The 10,974-nt window shown below is 34.6% G+C and overlaps 1 protein-coding gene across 1 annotated transcript; it reads right to left on the bottom strand.

Annotated features, from left to right (window-relative positions):
* Positions 1 to 1,569: 1,569 nt before the first annotated feature.
* On the bottom strand, positions 1,570 to 2,529 carry LOC132714205 (uncharacterized). The gene has a single exon (XM_060697001.1). It carries the CDS (start codon positions 2,527 to 2,529, stop codon positions 1,570 to 1,572), a length of 960 nt encoding a protein of 319 aa, XP_060552984.1.
* Positions 2,530 to 10,974: the final 8,445 nt, after the last annotated feature.

Raw genomic sequence — 10,974 nt, 5'->3', positions numbered from 1 at the left:
CTGTATTGTCTTGATATTGTTGAAGATTGACTGAAGTGCAGCATGATCTGTTATCAGTTTAAATTTCTTGCCGAATAAATACAAATGGAAATGCTGAATCATGATGACAGCACTCAAAGCTTCTCTTTCTGTTTGAGAATATCGCGTCTGAACCGAATTGTATGCTTTGCTTCCATATGATACTATTTTGCCGTTTTGAATAAGTATTCCTGAGCATCCAACTGGACTTCCGTCGACCCAGAGTTCAGTTTCCTTTCTAGGATCGAAATATGTCATGACCTTATCACTAATTAAGGTATCTTTTAATGATGTGAACGATTTTTCTTGGTCGGCAGTCCATTCAAATTTTACACCTTTATGTGTAAGTCGTCTTAATGGTTCTGTTAAGCTTGAATAGCCATCTATGAACTTAGACAAATAGTTCGTGAGACCCAGAAATGAACGGATTTCGGATATTGATTTTGGTCTGTCCATATTTTTCACTGCATTTACTTTGTCAGGATCGGGTGAAATTCCGGATTCGGAAAATACGTATCCGTAGAACTTGATTTTAGATTGTCCGAATGAACATTTTTGGCTGTTCAGTGTGAGGTTTCTATCTTGAAGACGTTGCAGTAAAGCGCGAAGATTTGTGTCGTGTTCCTCATGTGTCTTACCAAAACATATGATGTCGTCGGCAATATTCAATATGCCTTTAAGACCTTGAAGTGCTTGACGAAGCTCATTTTGGAAAATTATCGGTGCTGCGGAACCCCCGAAATTTAGACGTTTATACCTAAACAGTCCAATATGTGTCTGAAACGTTGTCATTACACGTGATGCTTCATCCAATTCAATTTGATGGAAAGCTTTGTACAGATCTAGACGTGAAAATACAGTTGCGCCGTTTAACGTCAAGATGATATCATCTACCGTCGGGCAAACATTTTTCTCTGTTTTGATTGCGGTGTTAGCTTTTCTCATATCTACGCACACTCTCACTTCAATGCGGAGCATTAGGTTTCGGAGCCGCTACTAAGTTCGAAACCCATGGTGTCGGTAAACCTATAACCTTTTCAATAACATCCATTTCCTCTAAACTTTTCAAGTTCCCTTTTCGACTTGCGAACGTACATGAAATGGAACTCTCCTAGCCGGTTGAGCTACAGGTACAACACTTTCATCAATATGAAACTTAACTTTTCTGTCTTTCAGACATCCTAAGCCTGTGAAAACTTTGAGAATATTCTTCATTAAAGTCCTGAAATATGCGTCTTTGCTTTGAACTGATTTATGAACTGATTGTATTTGCGGTAAAATCCCGAGCTCTACGATAATTCATAACTGATCAATGATTCTTTGTTACCTTTAACGATATGGAAATCTTTTGTCATAAATTTTGAGTCCGACTCCACAAGCAGGGAACATTTGCCTATGAATGGAAGTGGAGATTTCTGTCCAAATGCGAATGCTTTTGTTTTCGTTTTCTTGATTTCTGGACGGATTTTCATTTTCTCGAGGTCGATTTCGCTAATAATATTTAACGATGAACCGCTATCTATCAACACATTAACATCTACTCCATTTAATTTAATGCATTTCTTTGGCACTTTTTTTCCCATCTGATATTTTAAATCCAAATAAAACATCGCACTCATTTGAACTGACACTCGGCGTGCTTGCCTCTGATAAAACTTGTGAATCCGACAATTTATCATCAATTAACTTCACCTTGTTTTGACGTTTTCTGCAGACCGATATGAAATGATTCTTCTTATGACAGTAGTTACATTCTGCTCCGATAGCAGGACAACGTGACATATGTGGATACTTTCCTCCACAATTTCGGCATTTTTTATTTCGTTCTGGAGGGTAGTTTCGCCTTCCCGACGACAAACTTGCTTCTGGGATAGTTTGATATGAACGTTGCTGATAACGTTTAGGTGCGAATCCCTTTGATTGACGGCTAAATCGAGGATTGCTTTTTACCCGCACTACTTGCTGACTACTTTCATCCTTTGACATATTTGCTGCTTGAGTTTTTGATATTTCCATGGTTCTCATTTTTGTAAGTAAGTCATTAAGTGATTTATCCGGATCTTGTAAACACTGCATTCTCATGTTTTGTGAAATAACACCCTGTATGATCTGGCTTTTAATTTCTGAGTCAATGTCCGAAAATTCACAATTCTTAGCTTTCTGGCGTAATCTTGTTGTAAACTGGTCGATAGATTCCCCATGCAATTGCTTCATATTACGAAATTCGAATATTTCAAATTGTGTGTTTTTTCTTGGCTTAAAGTATGATGTCAATCCAATTTTCGTTTCCTCGTAGTTTTCATTGTCTTCTCTTAAATTCAATGTATCATAGATATCGTAAACATCATCTCCTGCATAATGAAGTAACAGTGCTTTTTTTCGTTTTCTAGTGTTTATACCCAGTCCAACAAATAAGTTTTCTAATTTATCCAAATACTTTTCCCATCGTACTCCCAGAGAATTTTCATCAGTAAAAACATCAAATTTCGGAAAAGCAGGTAAATTTTCCATTTTCAAATCTGTTTTTTTTTTCACAGAGTCAGTTTAAATTAATCCACAGTTTTTTTTTAATATCCGATCCTCGTCGCCAATGTAACATTTATATTTTCTATTTGGATGGCTTACTAGCACACAAACTAAACAAGACCCGAAGGATGGTTTATATATTTTATTATATGTGTTGCATCCAAGTATACACTCATAAACTCCCAAACATCAAGTAAACATACACACAGTAACAATAACGATATTTGATATTAAAGGCGTGGCTTATTATATCTTGTAGACTTGCTTACTACAGAACCTACTCAATATGTTCCACAACAGTGGTCGGATCATAACCTGTCAAACTGTCCTTGATGATAATATCAACCAAGTTCGCGAGGTAAATGGTCGGATAGATATAAAGATACTATATACAACAGTCAATCAAAATATACTGCATGTTTCAGAAAAGGGGAATTCCCAAAATTTCACCTTTTAGTAACAAGGTTAACTTAACAATAAATGTCTTTACTGTGACGGATGAGATGCATTGACACGCTGTTTAATAAAACAAGAAGTATCTATAAAAGAAGATACTCGGTCGAAATAAAACTGGATGAATTGCATAATTATATTTGTTCACAGTGTTCCGTGAAAAAGACATATAGAAATGTTAGCATAGCTTGCATAGCAATGGCATAACTATCCTTTACATTTTAATTTCATTATGGCGAGCACTATTCCTTACATTTTGGTTTAAAACTATCTTACAATGGCAAGAACTATCCTTAACATTTTATTTTAGAATGGCCAATGAGATTCCAAGATTTCATTTTGTAATTCTAAAATACCCAATTAAAACTCTTCTTATATTCAGTTCTTCCCTGTAAATTTTAAGTCAAACTGAAAACAGACCGGCCTTTGGCCGGAAAAACACTTAACCATGAAGCTTTAGTTCATTTAGTTCGTTTAAGATAGATGTAAAACGAAAATCTAATGATATGAGGTCTCTGATAAAGGTACCAATTCTGACCTTTTACGTGAATAACAATAGATTTAACAATAAACATTGACATGTGCTCCTTTGTTAACAAATATGATGTGGTGAAATTCTTATTTAATCCACTTATCTCATAATTAGAATAAGACAGGCAAGGGATATATAAATTATACATTGTTGAGAACAAGTGTTACTTGAAGACCAGCCAGCAGCTGACATAATGTCTTTTATAGGCACTCCAGCCCTATCAGCCTGCTGCACTTACGGCAGCTGCCCTGAGCTATGTCGTTTGATTTTGCTAATTTGCTTATATCTATTCCACAACTGAAACATCCCATACTTTAGTGTATCTTAGTAGAGCTGGTCTGTAATTAAAAGCACATTTCTTTAATCTCATAACAACAGGGTGCTCGCCTACAGAAAAACTTTTGTCTTTACCTAATAATACCACAAAAGAGGACAAGGCACTTCTGGCCGTGTTTAATGCACTATAACTTGAATCTTCATGAAAAAGTTTTGTCAGGAATTCTACTACATGATTGACAGTAGCTAATTTACGTTCACAAAACTCGTCATTTTCTGAAATACACATTTTACTGGGAGTTTTGTTTCGTGGAAGCTCGCCACGAATTCATAATAATCTTGATTACTGATACATGTCCCAGACAGGTGACAAACAATCAATTGTAGATTTAGATAAAGAGGGTGAATTTGATCTGGGGCATAGGGTAATGTCAACAGATCTTTTCTCCATGGACAGCGATATGGGTGTGACACACTCATTTTCAGTACATTTGGGTACCAAGGTTGAGTCGTCCAATATGGCAGAATAAAAATCCCCTGAGCTTTGTCCATCAATAGTTTTTGTAAAACTCGGTCGATGACACTGAAAGGCGAAAAAGCATTACACTTAAAATCTGTCCAGCATAGCTGAAATGCATCAGCAAATAAAGCCCCCGGATCAGGCTTCCACGAAATATATTTTGGTAGTTTTGCATTTAATCTCTAAGCAAGCAAATCAATGTCTGATAAGAAACCGATAAGAAAAAAAAATCATCCAGAATTATCATAAAACACGCGACTCTCTTTCTTTCTTTATCCGCTTATGTGTTTTCATTACCAGGCAAATGAGTTGCTGTCAGTGATCACATATTACATTTTTGAGCAAACTGCCAAATTTCCCTAGCAATCAAATTACACTGATCTGAGCGCGTGTCCCCATATGGTTTATACAATCTACTGTGGTACTGTTGTCTGACCGGATCCAAACATGTTTATCTTTTTAAGTTAACGAAAGGTTATCATTCCTAGACAAACAGCATTGAGTTTAAGATAATTTATGTTACCAGATAGTTCTGATGTACTTCACTGACCCCCTGTGCTAACATTATTACAAACAGCTCCCCAGCCGATTAATGAAGAGTTTGTTGTCAGAGTCATTTGCGGGGGAGGCCTATAAATAGGTGACCCGTCATTGGTTTCAGCAGAGGTTAACTACCAATGTAATTCTTCAATCGCAGTAGGTGTTAAGCACATTTTCTGAGCGAAATTGCCTTTTGTACATTTTAATGCAGCTGTGTTTTCTTGTTCTAATAATTTTGTATAAACAAATCCACACTGTATGCGCGATAAGTTCTGCGTTTTTTTGCATATAGGTATACCCCTATGTTGCATAGCAAGTGTTTCCTGTATTTTCTTTTTTTCAGCTTTGTTTGTTTCAATTCAGTCAAATGTATACGCATAGTGATAGCGTTAAGTATTAACTTTAGAAATATTAACTTTTGCGTTGGTTGAAACACTGATCTGCGAAATAAGATATCTTGTACACTGAACATTGTGTAAACATTCTCGTTAACTGCATGTTACCTTGTAAATAGGAGTCATCAATGTGAATAACGCAGCTGACCAAATACGGGTTTCATTAATTTAGTAAACAGTCTTGGAGCACATGCGAACCAATTTGGTAGACATGTGTATTTAATTAATTGGCCTTTCCACATAAATAATTTCGAAAATGTTTGTCAACTTTAACAGAATAATAAGCGTCTTTTAAGTCATAGAAGCCATGTTGCAACCGGGAGTCATCATTCTGGTGGCTTATTGCAAATATTCAATTTTAAAATGTACATATTCAACAGACTGACTGAATTATGCCCCCTTTCGAAGAAGAGGGGGGGGATACTGTTTTGCTTATGTCGGTCTGTCTGTCTGTCGGATAGTTGGTCTGTCCATCGGTAGACCACATGGTTTCCGCTGATTATCTTGTAAACTATTTATCACAGAATCTTTATATTTCACATAGTGATTGGCCATAACTAGTAGATAACCACTATTGATTTTGAGATCACTAGGTTAAAAGTCAAGGTCACAGAGGCCTTAAATATTAAAATGACTTCCATTTAAAATCTTGAAAAGTATTCCTCACAAAGTCTTCATATTTCACATAGTGATTGGTCATAACTAGTAGATGACCCAAATTGATTTTGGGGTCAAAGGTCAAGGTCACAAGGGCCTTTAATGTCAGAATGGTTTCCGCTGATTATTTGAAAAAGGTTTCATCACAAAGTCTTCATATTTCACATGTTGATTGGTCATAATTAGTAGATTACTCCTTTTGATATTGGGGTCATTAGGTCAAAGGTCAAGGTCACAGGGGCCTTAAATGTCGAAATTGTTTTGCTCTGGCCAGCGTTTTTCTATGACCTCTAAGTGTGACCTTGACCTAGAGGCCAGTTTATGCGCAAAACACAGCTTCTCATGGTGGTGAACATTTCTATTAAGTTTCATTAGAATCCCTCCATATGTGTAGGAGATATGCTCTGGACAAAATCTTAAATTTTCATCATCTTTAGTGACCTTGACAATGATCTTTAGTGACCTTGACCTTGCATATATTAACCTGAATTACATATTTCACACCAGCATAGTTATGATAATGACCATTTGTGTTTCAATCCCTCAATAAATGGTGACTAAATGGTCTCAATACACCTTTCGCGACACTCCGTCTCACAATGGTGAACATTTGTGCCAAATTATATTTTGCTCCGGACAAGCGTTTTTCAATGACCTCTAAATATGATTTGACCTTTGACGTAAAGGCCTGGTTCATGCGCGCGACACGGCTTCTCATAACGGTTAACATTTCTATGAAATTTCTTTAAAATTCCTCCATGGGTGTAGGAGATATGCTCCGGAAAAAAATTGGACGCCGCCCGCTCAGCGGCCCGCCCGCCAGTGTGGAAACTATATAATACAACCCGTTTTTCAAACGGGCGTATAAAAATTATTTGAGAAATGAAAATAAAAGCATTTTTGGACGTTATGGGCCTTTAAACACATCTCTGAGCATGGATTTTGTTATAATTGTAACGCTACATCGCAATAGAATAGCAGTTTATATACATGTAGCATATGATGAGCGCAATATTTTAGAAAGTATAAGGAAGAAAAATTCCCAACGTGTAGAAACATATTATTCTTCCTGTAGTCCAAGTCAAATGATTTAAGTTGGTAATAAACGAAGCAGTGAAGCATATGTTACACACATTGAATTTTATGAACGCGCAGATTCCGTTTCTACACGAAATGAACATTAATGAATGTCATCCAAAAACGGTTGTTAGAAATGCTGGCATACTCACTCTTACAAATAGAATAATTTTGATAATTGAAGCCTCTTCCGTACTGATCCAAAAGACATTTAACGCCATTTCCTCATAAAAAATGAAGAAAAAAAACCGAAAAATGTATGGTTTATGAAAGACAAAGATCTCTGGGTTAATTAATAGTGGAAAGGGAGGTAACTTTGACTAGTAACAAGCGTATAGTCAGGCATGAGTTTGTTTTCTTGTTATGTAGACTTGTGACAAAACATACAATGGGTTAGCACAAGCATTATCATTCTAGACGCCACCTGTCCAATGTATGTATGAGTCACATAACTTCCGGAATATACGACAAGTTCATGACATTTTTATTCCATATTATAACATTACCTAATGCCTTCTAGAAATACTAATTCCTTACTTACAACCGCTAAAATTCTGTTCATGCCCAATGCCAAAACGAACTGTTGCCCTGTCAACATTTTTAACTGTTCGTGGTATGATTAATGGCGTTTACAGTTCATGTAAGAACAGTGTCTTGTACGACTTTTTACAGTTAGTTTGTGTGCCATGAGCGATCAATATTAAGTACGAAACAATATATTTGGCCAAGATGAAAACCAGTGCATTGTAAAACTTGCATCAAGTACAAGTAATGATACGTGCGATCTGTGTCATGTTTGACAAGGGGCAAACGAAAGCATGTACAATAAATACCTCTTACGTTATACAAAGAAGTACAATTAATGTTGTACAATAAGTGCCATCTACGGCCTCGCAGTCTCATGTTTGCCAATATATGTTATGTTTTATGTTATATTGATGGCTTATGTTTTATTGATGGCTTATGTAAAAGAGTTATGTTATGTCAATGTGTTATGTTATATTGATGGCTTATGTAAAAGAGTTATGTTATGTTAATGTGTTATGTTATATTGATGGCTTATGTAAAAGAGTTATGTTATGTCAATGTGTTATGTTATATTGATGGCTTATGTAAAAGAGTTATGTTATGTTAATGTGTTATGTTATATTGATGGCTTATGTAAAAGAGTTATGTTTATGTCAATGTGTTATGTTATATGATGGCTTATGTAAAAGAGTTATGTTATGTCAATGTGTATGTTATATTGAATGGCTTATGTAAAAGAGTTATGTTAATGTTAATGTGTTATGTTATATTGATGGCTATGTAAAAGAGTTATGTTATGTTTAATGTGGTTATGTTTATTGAGGCTTATGTAAAGAGTTATGTTATGTTAATGGTGTTATGTTATATTGATGGCTTATGTAAAAGAGTTAAGTTATGTTAATGTGTTATGTTATATTGATGGCTTATGTAAAAGAGTTATGTTATGTCAATGTGTTATGTCATATTGATGGGTTTTGTAAAAGAGTTATGTTATGCTAATGGGTTGTTTTATGCTAATGAGTTATGTTTCGGTAATGGATATGTTAATGAGTTATCTTATGCTAATGGGTTATGTTATATCAATAGGTTATGCTATGTTATGTTTTGGTAAGGTCTATAAATTATGTTTTGTTCATGAGTAACTTTATGCTAAAGAATTATCTTATATAAATGGGTTATATTATGTTAATGGATAAAGTTATATTGATGGGTTATGTTATATTGAGGGGTTTTGTAAAAGTTATGTTATGTAAATGGGTTATGTTATGTAAATGGATTATGTTTTGGTTATGGGATATGTTATGTAAATGGTTTATGTTATGTAAATGGATTTTGTTTTGGTAATGGGATATGTTATGTAAATGGGTTATGTTATTTTAATAAGTAATGTTATGTAAATAGGTTATGTTATGTGTTCTGTTATGTTACATATTCTCCGCCGAATGTTTTTTTTTTCACTTGATTTATAAAACTTTCCTATATTATATATACAGTTACAACACTTACCAAGTTGAAATCAATCCCTAATAAAAAATGTACAGAATATATATTGAGTTTAGAAAGCAATAAATTATCTTAATGACGGTCATATATTTAATCTGGTCGATTCTTTAGTAATACTTTTTGGTTTGAAGATATAGGGAAGAACATATTTTGAATCCGTACGTATATCATGTCATTTGCTAAAGTAATCAAATGAAAAAAGAATGTAAATATTTTACTTTCAGTTCTAACGAATGAATTTTTCGAAAATATAATAAAAAAGAAATATGTATAGTCATTATCCGGTCAAGATTTAGAACGGAGTTAGTATCATGTTTAACAAAATCAAGCGATAATTATATATTTACTTACGTGTCTCTTTTATCTGCTTATTTCATTTTTATATCTATACTGTACACATGTATAAAAATGACGTTATCATTAATTTTGTCTAGCTGTAATCAGGTTATGTCAGGACAAATAGCTTGCTGGTCCACGCGCCTGGTCCTGATAACAATATTTGCTTATATATTGATACCTGAACATGTCATCAAGTTAGGCCTTGAAAATATATATATGATGACTTTTCAATTTAATTTGCTTACAACTGCCATCAAGGAATGCGGGTTATTAATTCAACGACATTTCAAAGCATTGTCCTACCGCCTCATATAAGAAAGTGCAAAACTTCGCTATTGTCCCATTTTGCTGTAATAAACTCTTTTTTTATCAAACTATATATTATTATAGTTTTGAGTATTTAAGAGGCCTCGTACAATCAAGCCATGCGTTTTATGGTAACATTTCTAGTTCTTAGTTTTATTACAACGTATTTTTCGCCTCTAACCGCCTACCATTTAATGACTTCATCACACCGCCTACCATTTATTGATTTCATCACACTGCTTATTGATTTTATAATTTCATCACTTCTTACTTATTACATCACACCGCCTACCATTTATTGATTATCAACCGGCTACCATTTATTGATTTAATCACACCGCCTACCATTTATTGATTTCATCACACCGCCTACCATTTATTGATTATCATTTATTGATTTAATCACACCGCCTACCATTTATTGATTTCATCACACCGCCTACCATTTATTGATTATCATTTATTGATTTCATCACACCGCCTACCATTTATTGATTATCATTTATTGATTTAATCACACCGCCTACCATTTATTGATTTCATCACACCGCCTACCATTTATTGATTTCATCACACCGTTTATTGACTTTATGAGTTTCATCACCGCTTCCTAATTTCATTACACCGCGTACCATTTATTGGTTCCATCACATTGCTGATTGATTTTATGATTCCATTACACCGCTCACATCTTATTGGTTTTATAACAACACATTGATTTCTTCACACCGCTTATTGGTTTCATCACACCGAGTCTAAATTTCATTAGACCGCTTAGGTTCCGCAAAATCTTGTTTGCTGATTTGAACTCAAATCTTAGTTGTCTCCCCTGGCCTTACGTTCAACTTCACAATTAAAATTTTGTTTAGACTTTAATTAATTAATACATAGAAGAACGTCTGCTAATGTTGCTATTCCTGTCTAAGAGCCATGATACAATGAAGAGGAATATGTAAGTTTGTGTATGAACAGACTGTTGGGCAGTGGGTTTGGGGTGGTCTTCCGGCCTATATCTGTGCCAGGGAATGAGATGAATATATGAGAGAAAAAAACAACATCTATACTATTATCTTTCCTCACCTTAATTAATTAGTAACTAGTACATTTTAACACCTCAGAGATACAAATGCGCAATTCGCATTTTTGGCATTTTTCCCGAAACCGCTGATAGTGAACTGCACTTTGATTTTTAATATCATATTTAAAAATTTTAATCAAATGACCTGTCGGTATTGTTTTTGTTCTGGGAAGAGAGTTTTGAAGCCTATATATACAGCAAACCTTTGATATATAGTCAAATCGTA

This window comes from Ruditapes philippinarum, unplaced genomic scaffold (genome assembly GCF_026571515.1).
Source record: "Ruditapes philippinarum isolate M1 unplaced genomic scaffold, ASM2657151v2 ctg6702_1_1_1_1, whole genome shotgun sequence".
NCBI classification, from domain to species: domain Eukaryota; kingdom Metazoa; phylum Mollusca; class Bivalvia; order Venerida; family Veneridae; genus Ruditapes; species Ruditapes philippinarum.
This window is presented reverse-complemented; position numbering and strand designations above follow the sequence as displayed.